This window comes from Frieseomelitta varia, unplaced genomic scaffold (genome assembly GCF_011392965.1).
Source record: "Frieseomelitta varia isolate USP_RPSP 00005682 unplaced genomic scaffold, Fvar_1.2 scaffold_672, whole genome shotgun sequence".
NCBI lineage: Eukaryota > Metazoa > Arthropoda > Insecta > Hymenoptera > Apidae > Frieseomelitta > Frieseomelitta varia.
Window position 1 is genome coordinate 15,039 of NW_025110448.1, and position 15,341 is coordinate 30,379.

At 36.9% G+C, this 15,341-nt stretch overlaps 1 protein-coding gene across 3 annotated transcripts in view; it reads left to right on the forward strand.

The window, feature by feature from the left end:
• Positions 1-15,019, forward strand: part of LOC122535112 — a 28,758-nt gene extending 13,739 nt beyond the window's left edge. For 2 of the 3 annotated variants that reach the window (XM_043666336.1, XM_043666337.1), the window contains exons 2-12: positions 1,655-1,781; positions 3,423-3,627; positions 4,695-4,835; positions 5,933-6,121; positions 7,707-7,950; positions 8,844-9,042; positions 10,062-10,238; positions 10,859-11,081; positions 11,729-11,968; positions 12,193-12,318; positions 12,895-15,019. In XM_043666336.1, the coding sequence (XP_043522271.1) occupies positions 1,655-1,781; positions 3,423-3,627; positions 4,695-4,835; positions 5,933-6,121; positions 7,707-7,950; positions 8,844-9,042; positions 10,062-10,238; positions 10,859-11,081; positions 11,729-11,968; positions 12,193-12,318; positions 12,895-13,049 (2,026 nt within the window). In that variant the 3' untranslated portion in view covers positions 13,050-15,019. Of the gene's footprint in view, positions 1-690; positions 928-1,654; positions 1,782-3,422; positions 3,628-4,694; positions 4,836-5,932; positions 6,122-7,706; positions 7,951-8,843; positions 9,043-10,061; positions 10,239-10,858; positions 11,082-11,728; positions 11,969-12,192; positions 12,319-12,894 lie in introns of those variants that run through there. The other variant, XM_043666338.1, reaches the window with a different exon arrangement.
• The last annotated feature ends 322 nt before the right edge of the window (positions 15,020-15,341 follow it).

Genomic DNA, 15,341 nt, shown 5'->3' on the forward strand with positions numbered 1-15,341 from the left:
AATATCTAAAAATGTCCCCCTAGAACTTCGTCTCGATATTCCACGTAATTAACAATTGAAACATAGTAATGTCACAATATTATATATCATTTGCTCTAATGATCAGTAAGAATTTCCATCTAAATTTCAATTTTTCGCATCACGTTCAGAGGAATATTAATTTAAACAAATATCTAAAAATGTCCCCCTAGAACTTCGTCTCGACATTCCCACGTAATCGATGACTCGAACACAACGAAACATTAGAAAGACTAACATTCCAATTTCTATCGCGAGTTACTTTGTACATTCCGATACATGGCCCTTTCACAAACTCGATTACTTGCATGTACATATATCTACAGAATGCGGGGCACGATGACTCGATATTTGTGTGCTTAGGCAGTGCACAAGATAACTGCACGCGATGGGTAAATGGGGAAAAATCAGTAGAACGAGATACAAACGTAATTCCAAGGAAAATATTATTCGTTCGAAAGTTCGAGGGTTTCTCCTCCCCTCCCCTCTGCCGCCCTTCTTTATTCTTCTTTCATCAACGATATCACACACGCTTTGAAAGATTTGTGGGAGTTTCGTAGAGACAAATGGCAAACAGAACGAGACACAGTGTTCACACCAGCGTTTGACATGCAAACGACGTGAAACTGACTCAACGTAGAGGTCGTATCTTATCGCTGATTTACAGAACACGAGATATAATGTCGCTTATTAGAGCAACAGCTCGTTCTCCACCGACCAAATTGTCGAACGATCGTAACGGACGGTCCATCGACGAGAGATCATCTTCCATTTGAAAACGAACGATCGATCTCTAGATCGATCAGTTTCTGCCTAGAATAACGTAAAAACGAGTTATTATATGTTCTCTCGGATGTGCTTCTGCATCGTCTACCGTTGAAAATCCGTGGTTAATTTTGTGACTTAGTGGTAAGTGGATACTTTATTCTTCGTAAAGCTTGACGAAGAGGACAGACTGTCTTTCGTTATCCTAAATCTTCGGTTAATAGGATCGTTTAATCGTTACGGTCGTTACGTTTGTGCCATTTGTTGAGTGTTCTCTCGAATACTTGTGCATCGTTCACTTTGGAAATTCGTGGCTACATTTGTGAGTTTAACCACAATTAGTAGCTAATAACGAAGAAACAGGATTAACAACATCCCTCCACACTTACGAGATTGTATAAAGGCGGACTGTATTCGCGTACTTTTTTTTCGTACACATTCGAAACTACGATGAACGAGTTTATCGTGAGTCGCATCGCCCTCGACCTACCTCATACGAATCCTAATCGCGTCGAACTCGAACGGTTTCACAAACCATACGCTCGATGAAAAAAAAAAACGACGAAGGACAGAGGCGCGCGATGTCCACCTCACCCCTCCACCATGGATTAAAACAGCGCTGTTTTCTTCGAGATTCTGGCCTACTGGCCGGGCCGTTTATCGGAACGTCATTTTCTTCCTGATATCGGCCACTGTTCGCGACACATTCTACGCCACGAAACATGAAACACTCGGTACAAACGACGTTCGCCTATAAACAAATTGCAAACACCGTAACTCCTCCCTTTTTCTGACTTTTTCTCCCTCCCTTGCTTTTACGATCCGTCAAGGTATTTGCAATGATGTTCGCAAGCCGCGTGTCCTGTTTCAGCGAACCGTGGACGACGATGGCGTCGTTGGGGAGCAAAGTGGACGAGCAAGTCGTCAAAGCGCCGCAGCAGAATGGGGGCGGTTACAGGAACGAGGAACTGGAAGACATTCTGGATAACAACAACGAGGTGAGAGACTCGAGAAGTGAATTAGAATTACATCTCCTCCATCGCGTAGGATCCATCATTTGGCGGTCGTGCAAATGAAACGGGGGGGAAGGGGATCGATCGATAATATTGCGCTGCGTGACTACTCTGAAAAAAAAATTGTAAATTGGTCGTTTCGGCAACTTTGATAATTCTTTTGCAAGACTACTCCGAGAATTACTAATTTTAAGTAGTATTTTATTATTAATTTTATTATTTAATATTTTAATATTTAGTATTTTATATATAATTTTATAATTATAATTTTTAGTATACAATTATATATATTATATTATATATAATATATTAAGTTAGATTATATTATAATATAATATATTATATGTAAATTAGTATATAATATAAAGCTATACACTAATTTGTATATTATTAAGTCATATTATATATAATTATAATTTATTATATTATAATTATAATATATAACTTATGTTATATATAATTAGTATATAATATATTATAATTATAATTTTAGTATATAACAGTAGTACACTGTACTTTCGTGGTCTATAGTTTTCGTAGTATATAGTATTCCGAGGATCAATTTTTTTGAGCGACGGACTATTAACGATCGATGAATTTATCGGTGCTTCGTCGTAACAAAAATCGTTAAGTATTGTACGAGCATCGAAAGGCAAACTACTATTCCGAGTTCGACTGTCACGTTGATCGACGTTGAATTTTTGGAACGAAATGAATTTCGTCGGCTAGAAAATTCTCAACGATGACTCGTGTATCAGACTCGAATGTCGCAGATTTATCCGAGTCTCACGAGTAAAAGTTTCTTTATTGCAAAATCGAAAACTCGCGACCAAGAAACCGAGCCTCGGGCAATGCTTACGAAATCGACGCTCCAACGAGATCCTCCGCGAACCAAGCGGTGAGACTTGCGAAACTTACGGGCCGATGTTCCACGAAGAGAGATTAGCAACAATCGTCGCCGATATCGTTGCACGCGACTAAAAATACTCGCCGCAATAATTCGTACATGGAGCCGTCGAAGCGGTTGGTTTGATAACGCGTTCAGGGTTTTTCGATTCAGCGAAAGTCGCCAATTCGGCCAGTTTCGAACGTTGTTCTTTCGTTCTTTCAGCCTTGGTCCTCCAGAATTTCCACTTCTCTTCTTTTAATTTTGGAATTTCTTTCTTGCCCCTACGATTGTTGGTTCAACTTTGGCGAAACTCTCGAGGCGAAAGTATATCGAGATATCAAATAGTTAAAAATACACCGAACGTAACATTCTGTATGTACACACTGGGATGTGTCATTTTTATTGATGCAATTCAGAATAATACGTTTCTAATCTTTTATACGACGATATGTTGCTTTTATTAATGCAAATTAGGGTGTTATTAATACCAGGTTGTGTGTGTAATTTACAAAAGTTTGATCTTTGAGACATGTAAAATCACTCTCCTTCATTTTATTACACAATAAGAGCTTCCAATGCGACCCAGATATGTTTGTTTTGAATTTTGGTAATATCCATCGTTAATAAACTGATAATTTTTGCATTAATTTGCATTGTCCCTTTTTTTTTTCTGTATGTGTCCAAAGTATATATGTACACTTTCACGGGAAATTTGTCTGAATTTGACTGTTTGACAGAACATCGAGGTGGAGATGGTGGTGCCGCCAGATGGTGGATGGGGTTGGGTAATCGTCGCAGCCTCCTTCATGTGCAACCTATTCGTGGACGGCATTATCTTCAGCTTTGGCGTCTTTCTCAACGATATATCCGAGGCTTTCGCGGTGTCCAAGGCGAGGGTGGCGCTAGTTGGTTCGTTGCAGTCTGGATTTTATCTCATGGCTGGTCAGTGACAAATGGCTTGTATCCAAACGTTGAATGATTCATCTCTGGAATGTTTTATCTTCCTCACTTTTTTAAAAATATTTTCCTCATATTTTAAAATCTTTCTTCTCTTTCATCATTTTATATTTCTAATGTAACTAATAATACTTTAATATTTAATTAAAGTATTAACATTACTAAATATAATAATACTTTAATATTTAATCAAAGTATTAACATTACTAAATATAATAATACTTCAATATTTAATTAGTAATATTAATACTTTAATATTTAATTAAAGTATTAACATTACTAAATATAATAATACTTTAATATTTAATCAAAGTATTAACATTACTAAATATAATAATACTTCAATATTTAATTAGTAATATTAATACTTTAATATTTAATTAAAGTATTAACATTACTAAATATAATAATACTTTAATATTTAATCAAAGTATTAACATTACTAAATATAATAATACTTTAATATTTAATTAAAGTATTAATATTACCAAATATAATAATACTTTAATTAAAACTTTAATATAATGATATTCTCGCACCATCTGGTTTTTTTTCATCTGAGGATGAAAAATTGCCGACGATTTTAGCTTCTTAGACCTTGAATTTAGCTTTTGAACTTTTAGTTTCTGCATTTTTCAAAGATGCTTCTACGTTTGCAAGTTCAAACGTTCACGGACGCTGAACACTTTATTCTTCTTCGCCTTTGGCCTTGAAAACTGAACTCTCCCCTTAATATATCAAACTTAAATAAATACATGCGAACAAATAAAATTAATATTCTACAAAGATACATGCAAACTCGAACAAATAGAAATTTATAATTTTTGTTAGATACTTTATGGATGTGAAACATTGTATTTTTAAGGATTTAAATAATTTTTCGTAAAATATACAACAAATAGAAGTCTGTACAGGTCCATTTTGTATTACAAAGTTTCTCTATTCTTTTGATTTCAATGATGAACACTTTATGCCTCCCTAATCGTCGGTGGTTCTAAGTATTAAAAGAAAAAAAGAAATCTGAATGAAAATGTGTCCCATGGTGCTTGCAGGTCCATTCGTGTCGGCGTTGGCCAATAGGTACGGCTTCCGGCTGGTCGCGATCCTCGGAAGCGTGATAAGTTGCAGCGCGTTCATTCTCTCGTACTTCAGCACCTCCATCGAGTTCCTCTACATCTCTTACGGCGTGCTCGGTAAGTTCTTGCCCTATATACAGGGTGGAGCGTCTGAGAGGGTGTTTAAATATTCCCGCGGCTCTTGGAAGCTTTGGACGTTGTTAAGGACAGATTTGCACGATCCTCCCCCGCCCCAGGCATTTGCGTACTCTTCGATGCATCTTTGTTCTTGGCAACACCTTTCCAGAGCTGTACATAAAGATTTAGCTACGCTCTTTTCACGCGCGTCCACCCTGTACCCGCTAGTTTCATGGAGAAGTTTCCTTTCTGTCGCGCGCGAGAAACGCGACAACGACGTCTACTTCCATATTTCAAAGTTGTTGATCGAACTCGATTTACTTTTCAGAAAATAGAGCAAGAGGAGACAGGCGATTTCGATGTTCAAATTGTCATTGCAATTGGTGATTTTGTTAAAATCACTTTCGTACGACGAAACGATGAACTGACGTTGACTGACATTGATATGCTTTGTTTTATCGAAACATTAAAAATCAATGAAATTTTTTATTTCGATCTATGAGCTATGAGCTTCGTGCACTTTCTTTTCTAGATTTTAGATTTCTCCCGACATTTTTTCCCGACTTTTTCTTCCAGATCTCGTTGATAGATCTTTGGATATTTTTCCTCCGCATCTTTTGATAATAGTGTGCTTGCGCCATTGAATTATTATTCGTCAGTAACTGATTGTAAGTTAATTTAGTATTTAGCATTTAGTTATTTAAATCTCCTAACGAGAAGATTTCGTAACAGTTACTCAACTGCATAAAGAAAAAAACGATATGCATTGGAGTTGCTGCGGTACGCAAAGGCACGAAAAAATCAACTCTCTCTTCTTTTCCACTTTTAATTCCATTCTCTGTAATCTTTTGTATTCGCGTATCTCGCGCAAATAAATAAAATTAGAATTAAATTTGAAACTCTCGCCGCGTGTTCTAAGTAGAACGAGTCTTAGGTAACAATCGCCCCGATCCTCGTCAATGATTATCCCAAATCACCCCATCAATGAGAGGAACTTCTCCCCCCACCCAAAAAAAAAGAAAAAGAAAAATAGCAATTATCCCGGTTTTCTAATCTCTTCTCTCGTTTCACGTAGCTTTTGTGTCTTGCATTGTCAGGAGGTATCGGAGCAGGCCTGATTTACGTGCCGGCTGTGATAACTACCGGATTTTATTTTGAAAGATGGCGAGCACTGGCCACCGGGATCGCCGTCTGTGGATCCGGGATCGGCGCTTTCTTGCTCGCGCCGATCTCAGATATATTGGTCAAGCAATTCGGTTGGAGGGGTGCATTGCTCTTCCAAGCAGGTAACTAACGTTAAAATTGTTACGTCCGTCACTGATACCGCGAGCTAATCGGTCTTTGACAGATTTTTACTTTTTTTTATATATTTTTATGTATTTTATGACGTATTATTAATATATAACGTATATGTTTTGTATATGTTACGTATATGTTGCAACGTCTTTGACAGATTTTTATTTTTATTATATATTTTTATTTATTTTACAACATATTATTATTATATAACGTATTTACGTTTTATACAAATTATATTAAAATTATATTAAAATCTGAATAATATGATATTTTATTCAATTCATTTATTTATAATTTATGTTACTGTTAGTCTCTTCATTAACGTCTATGTTTTTGCAGATGTGTATTACGATGATTAAAATCTGAATAATATGACGTTTTATTCAATTCATTCATTTATAATTTATACGACTGTTATTCTTTTTATTAAAAATAATGTCTATGTTTTTACAAATGTACAAATTACGGTTATCAAAATCTGAATGATATGATATTTTATTCAATTCATTTATTTATAATTTATGTTACTGTTAGTCTCTTTATCAACGTCTATGTTTTTGCAGATGTGCATTACGATTATTAAAACTTGGATGAAATAATATTTCATTCAATGTATTTATTTATAATTTATATTATTATTATTCTTTAATTTTCTTTAATAAGAATTTTATTATTCTTTAATAAGAGCTAGATTCTGTAATTTGTTTGAAATTCCAAGAATTTTCGGAATATTTGTAACGACGCGATAAATTACTGCTCGATGAATCGAATTCTCCTTTTTCTTTTTTGTTCTCACTTTTATCAAACATTCTTACTTTGATTTTTATTTTCCATCGAATACTTTTGCTCCGTTCTTATTAAACTCTTCGACAACGACTGTATTGATTCGGTGATTTTCAATCTGTCAATAAGATAGTGGCCGGTAGTATCGCACGCATTCAAGTGTTTGAGAAACGTGGCGAGAAACGTTCCATTGTTTTCCACATTCGAGGCACTCCTCCCGAACAAACAGTGGAAACTTTAGGATCGTACTTCCACACAGATTGCTTGGTCAAACAACCAACGACTATCCGTTTGTTTTCAATGAAATTTTAACACTCGCTCGAACGTTTCCTTATTTTCTCTGGCTGAAAAAACTGAAACACCGTTTTCCGATTCCACGAAAACGGCAGAAAGTTTCTGAAATCGCGGAGAAAGATTCAACGAGCGAATTTATTTCAGAGATTAGAATTCCCCACCAAATTTTATACTCGCTTCGAGACGTCTCCTCTATGTTTTAATTCAAAATGATTCAATTTCATTTCGAGCGTATGGATCTACTCGTTTTAATTATCTTTCAAATTATAGCGATTCATATGTAAAGTATTTTGATACGTTGTCCCGTTAACAAGTATTTGCATTTGTTTATTTACATTAATATTTTTGGACGACCAAAATCAAGTATTATACATATGTGTTCTCAGTGATATTTTGCTGATTGAATGAAATTTTCATAATCGAAGGCTAATCGAAAGTTTCTGTTTCGCTTGATGTTAAATGGGAAAACGATTTAATAAATGAAATGTCGTGCAGGGATGCTTTTGAATTGCACCATTTTCGGCGCCATGTTCCGTCCATTGAAACCAACGCGGATTAAGGTGAAATCTACCCAGGAAAACGCCGGCTTGGAAGTGAAGAGCAGCCTGATGGCAAGAGATGTGTCCACAGCGTCGTTGCACTGCGTGCAGCCAGAAAGAAGCGGCTTCTTCGGGACTAATAACAATACCGATTACCCAACGGCTGCTGAACTGTTTGGAAGCAAACCCAACATAGTAAAGTAATAATTTATATTTTCTGCTTTACATTTTCCCGTGTACGTTAAATGAAAAATCGGCTAATTCTGACGCTGTTCTACAATTTTGAAGATTTTAGAGTCAACAATCGTGGTTGCGTGGTATTTTTGATATTGAAAACAAGTAGTGCCAAGAATAAACGAAATATTAAAATATTAAAAACTCACGATTCTGTTGCAATTGGCAAAACAGTCGAAAATTTAATTATTCAACGTAAAATTATTTCGTAATACGTCGTCATTTAACCTCTTGCGCTGGAATGATGTGCCACGCACGTCGACAATTCTTCGTCCCAAGTTGCAACATTTTCTCAATTTTAAGTATTAATATTTAAATGTAACCCAGGCAAAACAAATGACGAGTTTATTACTGCTTAATAATTTCTATCTAGCGATATCATAACGACGAGCTCGAAAGAAAAGGAAAGCGACGAATTATCGTATACGGTTCGGTCACTCGTTATGGTCCGCGCAACCAGTTGCCGGCGCAAGCGGGTTAAAAGCTCGCTTTGCTTGCCTCGCCATGCACGCTATTCAAGGGCAGAATTGCCAGAGATTCGAAGTAAACGACCCGAGAAATAGAAATCGGTAACCACGTTAAGGAGATTTCGTTTCCAGAGATTACAGCTCTCTTATTCAAGACGCGAAGACGTGCTGCACGACAGACGCGAGGGGAGGGTAGTTTTTAATAAGTTTTCTCGACCTCTCGGCTGGTTGAAGCCGAGACTAAAAACCGCAAACCGTGTCGTACGTATGTCGGTAAACTCGTGAGGATATATGTATGTACGCGAGAGGCGTTCAGCTGCGAGGAGGAACAAAAAGAAAAGGGATTAGACTTCGTCCGGTGGACGTTGATTTGAGAAAACCTTCTCTTGCAGCGTCTCGAAATCGTTGCATTCCCTTCACAAGGCTCACGTGGAGCTGCGAACACTGGAAAGGAAGTTGAGCAGCTCGGAGAAGCGGCTGTCCGTCCCGATTTACCCCGAGTTGGACATGAACATGGAGGAGAAGATCGTCGAGGAGGAGAACAATCTCCTCGGTGGAGATGTGGAGAGACTGAATGGCAAAGTGCCCACGGTGAGTGTAAGACACTTATCCTATATTATCCTAATTGTTAAAGAGGTCAGAAGGCTACTGTTTTACGTTGTTGTTTTTTCCTGTCTCGAGCCGAGTAGATAAATAGTTATTTGTCGCTGTAATTGAGCAACAGCTGCACGAGAATTTCGAGAAACAAAGAATGTTTTATGATCTGTAGAAAAGGATGTAGAACGTTCATCCTTCGTTATTCTAATTAAAGAAAAAAAAAAAAAAAAAAAAAATGGCTACTATTTTTTATGTTTGTCTCGAATCAAGTAAATAAATAATTACAAATTGTCGTTATGCAAAGTTAAATTATTGTACGTACAAAAATTGTACGAGAATGTTGAGAAGTAGGAAATAAGAAAGGGATGTGAAACCTTTTTACTCTGCATTCTTGAAAAGCCAAATGGTTGTCGTTTGTCTTGGATCGAGTAAATGATCGGACAAGATGAATAATTATTTATCGTTATACAGAGGTGAAACATTTATCCTTTGTTATTCGAATTTTTAAAGAGATCAGACAGCTTGGTTGATCGATCGGATATTTTTAAAAAAACATACGTATTTAATATATAAATATTAAAAATATAGAAAATTAATAATAAAATTAATTTAATATTATATATTTTTTTAATATATAATTTAATATTATTAATATTATTATACATTTTTTAATATTATATAAAATTAATAATAAAATTAATTATATAAAATTAATATTATATAAAATATATAATACATATATAAGTATACGAGGAACAAATTTAGCAAATTTTAATTGATTCTGAAAGACCGGAAAGAACGAATTTCATTCGTCCGTGGATGAAGATGTAAATCATAAGAGGATCAACAACTGGTTATGCCAGAACGTTTGTAGAAATACGTGTATTTTGCGGACACGGTGCACCGTTTATGGCGATTCCTGTGCCAGCAGGATTCATTTAGCCGCAATAACAGCGCGTATGTACGTACCGCACATACATCCTGGTTAAGTAAGTAGAGGGAACTGTTGGCAGATTCGCAGGCACACGATCAGCGGTAGACGATTGCGCGCGGACTCGGACTGTAGCCAAAAATCGTTGAAGGTGGGCAACAGGCGGAATCCATTCAGCAAGGATCCACAGAGGCCGTTCTACAGAGACGATATCTTTTATGGCGGCTCTCTGAACAGACTGCCGCATTATAAGTCGCAGGTAAAAAGAAAAAAAAAAAAAAAAAAAAAAAAAAAAAAAAGCGCAACGCCCGAAAGTTGATAACAAATATTTCGCAAGAAGCTCAATTGTTTCGATATACTTTTGCTCAGAAGTCTTAAAAAACTTATTGTTAATATAAAAGTCACTGTGGTATTTATTTATCGATATATATTTAATACTGTTATTGACGTAGCATGTTCAATTTTTATTGTCATTGTATTATATTAGATTTCAGTTCGAACAAGCTAAGGATCGAACCAGTAAAAATTTATCTGATTGAAACTTGATTCAAACGAATGTACAATTGTCTTTGCATCGGCAGATTTTTTTTTTTTTTTTTTGTTATACGAATTTCTATTTTATTTTTCGAAACAAACGTATAGCACTTGTACCGAGACTTCGACCACAATCAGCAAGAACGTATATACTACGTTCAAGAGAGCGACAAAATCAAATGAAATTTTTCAACGCAAACTTCGAGTCCAATTTGAAAGTTCGATTCTCAGACACATTTGGAACTATCCAAGTTTGGAAATGTCCAATATATTCCAAACTGTATACGTACTCGTATGTATTTTAAATGATCCACAGTGATTTTCTTTCAATCGCAATTTGCCCAGCAATCGTCCGTTGGTTATCACATGTCTGTCACGCGTTTACCCACCGCGACGGATGTTGCCGAAGAGGAGAGCGGAAGCTGTTACATCTGTCCAGAGAGCGTGCGTCGCATCTTGACGACAATGCTCGACCTAAGTCTCCTGAAGAGTCCGTCCTTCCTGATCCTGGCCATATCTGGCGGACTCACGATGATGGGCTTCTACACACCCTTCATGTACGTTCCAGGTATCGTATCACGTTTCATCGAATCATTCTTACATTTTGAGACGTCCGACAAAAATATTTCTTACGCGTCTCTCGCGAGTGTGATGTAGAAGCCTCTCTATTTTCGACCGATCGACAATCGAACAATCACTGAAGCATTTGAATTTCCAACAATTTTCTGAGATTACAGTAGAAGCAGAAAACAGAGATTTCAAACGAATACTTGGAACTTTCTCTCGCAATAGATATTAAAAATTAATGATATTACTGTTTCATTTGATTAATAATCAAGATTATTGTATTAGAAATTAACGATATAAATCTGCTAAATTTGAAATATTAACTCTGGCCCATTAATGGACCGATGCTCGAGTGCTATATTTTCAAAACTGTTATTTTTACTTTAATTAGAAGATCATCTACACTATCAAACATTCTGTTCTATCCTAAGAGATTCGCGTAAAGGAGGCTCCGCGGTATTTCAAAAACATTACAAAAGAAAAGGTTACAAAAGAAAAAAAAAAAAAAAAAAAAAGAGAGAAAGAAGAACCCAAGGACATAAGTTCGATGGTGTCAGACGAGTTGTGTCCTATTTTCGAAATCGAGCACGTGCCAATTGAAGAAAAGGGAAGCAGTAAAACCAGAAGTAACGGCACTCTGTTCTGCAGATCGAGCCCAATTGGCAGGCATCGAGGCCTCCACTGCCATGTTTCTCGTCTCTGTGATCGGTATCGGCAACACCATTGGTCGTGTCGTCTGTGGACTTGCCAGCAGTTTGCCAGGAGTTAACGCGTTGGTCATCAACAACGTGTTCATCAGCACCGGTGGCCTTTTGACCATTTTCTCCGGGCTGTCGCTCACCAAGGGCTACCAGTTCTTTTACGCTGCCGGTTTTGGGCTCAGTATATGTAAGTTAACCCCTTGGACACATTTGATACTTGTCGTTCACTCGTTAGTATGTAAAAGTATATAAAATTCGACGAATTCGAAAACGAATTCGTTGTTTAATTTGTTCAGTAATCGAAATTTTCGATTCTTGGTCATTTTTGGTCTGAGTGATACCGACATCGGTCCGGTTAACTTCTCGACACCTCTCCGCGTTATCAAATGTAAAAAATTTCTCTCGTTGCAGCTGTCTTCGCCTCGTTGCGATCAATCCTGGTGGTGGATCTCCTGGGGCTGGAGAAACTGACCAACGCTTTCGGATTGCTTCTTCTGTTTCAAGGCGTGGCAGCTGCCATAGGCGCGCCTCTCGCAGGTGATTAGAAAATATCGATTCCCGCAGGTTCGGCAGAAGAAACGTGCTACGTGACAGCGTATCGAAACGATATAACGCTGGATATAACGATCACGAACGTTCGATATTATTATTATTATTATTGAATATTTTATTATTATTATTTAATATTACTAAACGAACGTTCGATATTATTGTTATTTAACGTATGAACGAATTTATAAGAATCACCGTCAACCAATCGACGATGGAATCAACCATCTGGTCGATCCTGGCAAATAAACTTCGCGAGATAGCTTTACGAAACATCAATTTTGGTATATAGATAAGCTCCGCCGCGTAATTAAATATTTTAAGCGTGTTTGTGCCATGAACGAGGCGATGCAGTACAAATACGCTTAAAATATTTCATCTAACAATCTAACAGACCCTGTTCGCGTTCAATAAACGTACGTCGAAAAAATTAATTAGAAATCTCTATAAAAAATCGACGACAGTCTAACAAGAACGGTCGTTGTTTCTTATGAAAGAGTTACACGCGAAGGAAATTTTTTTTTTTTTTTAACTCGGGGTATCGTTTGGTTTCTCCTGTCTTAGGCGCCTTCATGGACGCGACCGGAAGCTACGACGCCTCGTTCTACCTGTCCGGTAGCCTGATCTTCCTCTCGGCTGTGATCTGTTATCCCTTGAAGAGGATCAACGTGTGGGAGACGAGGAGGAGCAGCGACAAGTGCAGCGACGATCCGTCCTAGCCGTGGAAGACAGAAGTGCGTGTAGCGTCGTCCGTGTGTTGTACATACTAACGCGTCAGTAATTTATAACACGACTGTTCGAAAATCGACGATTAATCCGGCGATGACACCGGGACTCTATAGCGTGAATGTGGCGAAAGGAGCTCGTTTCCTCGTCGCTTCCATTCGCTTCGAACTCGATCTTCGCGATTAAAAAAAAAAAAAGAAAGAAAAAAAAAAGACCCAACGGTCTATCTGCAGTTCCAGGCGAGTGCAATAGACTGTCTCTTGACCTGTGATCCGGGGACACGCAAGCGAACGATTGAGAAAAAGCTTGATTGAGGAAAAGGCTTAGACATCATTTCTACTCGGAACAAAATGATTCCGGATATTCATTGTGAATAATAAATTCGTTTGCACGTGCGAAAAACTGATTACGAGATTAGAAATTTGTTTTGTAGCTTACTCTTCAAATATTCTGCATGATTCTACATTCATAATTGTTTTTTCAAGCTCGTTCAAATAGCTTGGCATAAGATTGCCTAAAATTTGCACAACAGGGTTGGAAATTATTTGAGAAATCATTCGTGCAGAGAGTTATTCAAAGTTGTTCCGTCTGATACAGACAAGATCTAGAGGAAAGTGAACTTGAACAAGATACAATTATTCTAAATAACAAAATCTACGAGCTGAGTAAGATGATGTATTATTCAGTCCATCGCTTCTGGGATACTTTGTATATTTGAATAACACGTCTAAGCCTGAGGGGAAACAAACATTTATTTATCCGCGACGTGTAGGAGGTTGGGGAACGCTGTGACAGACGATTCCAGTGACAAGAATACCGTCCAGAGTATAAAAAGCGTACCAGAGATCGAGATTCTCTCGATCGCCACGCAACCGATCGAATTCTATACAAGTTTTATGAGTAAGCGGATCTGAACGGTTCTAAGGTCGAGCTTTGCATTCCAAGCGACGCGTGAACCTGTCGTGAACTCGCATATCACAATATTTTTATCACCGACGTGCCTTTTCGTGCCTAGTCTACGAATATTTGTGCATTTTCTTCACGAGAGATTTAAGGTTCCAAATATTTATAGAACAATTGGTATACAAGTATTATCTAATGATACATAAATGTATGAGATAATATAATGCATATAATGCATGAGATATTCAAAATGGAATATATTTTTGGGTAAATTTAAAGTTCCAAAAATTTACGAAATAACACGTATAGTGTGTAAAATATCAAGCAAAATGTTCAAAATACGTACGGTTTGGAAGAAGTTGAAAGATGCAGAAATGCAGGAAACACACGAAATGTACAAAATTGTATAAAACGTCGAGAGTAAGCAGAATGATTTCTGCTTAGACTTCATTTCTATATTTACGAAAGTATATGTATAAAGTTGCATAGAAATCGGCTGCCTGTTTATTTACGAGAGATTTCATTTCTTCGGTGTCACGTCTGCAAAAATAGAAAATTGCATAAACATTCGGACTCGCGAGTTCTTCAATCGGAGTTTTTCAATCGGAAGATGAGTGTTCGCTGTTACGTGTCTTGTGTTTTCGCGTGGCGACTTTTTTTCCAACGTAGTGAGATCGTTTTATCGTCGATCTCTCTTGTGTTAATTCACGCGGGATGATTTTATAATAGAATGTAAGCAAGTCGTCGATGAAAAAGAGAACGATCAGTTCTACGAAATTTTGTTCTTTTTAATACTGAGACTATAGAAAGAAAGGAGGTCCACTCGATCCTTTTTTTACGATCTCTTTTTCGAGATTTCGCAGTTTGTCGGAAATTTAAAGAGGTCGAAGTATTCGTAACGTTACAATCCCCAATAAGTTAATCTCGCTACGACCTTCGAATTTTTTTTCTAAACTTCGTTCTCGCTTCAACGCACGAACCTAAACTCTTACCTGAGAGACATCTTGTCATAAAAATGATTCAGGTGGTGATATCATTAAACTGCGGTTTTTCATGAAAATACATTCAAACTTCATAGTATATATATTCTTCAACGTATAAATCTAAACGTAAAAAAATCAATTCTCTTCGTTTCTCTGCAAAGTACTATTTTATATAAAAAAAAAAAAAAAAAAAAAAAAAAAAAAAAAAAAAAAATACACAACAGTCCGCAGTCTAATCGTGAATCACGTTGCTCTGATTGCACAAGATCACTGAAAGAAAGGCAGTAGCAAGCTCAACGAACAGACTATTATTTTGCTTTGATCCGCGCGGATCAAATATACGCATACGGGACGTATGCTGCGAATAATTTATTTTTTGTACGCCATGCATCGTCATTT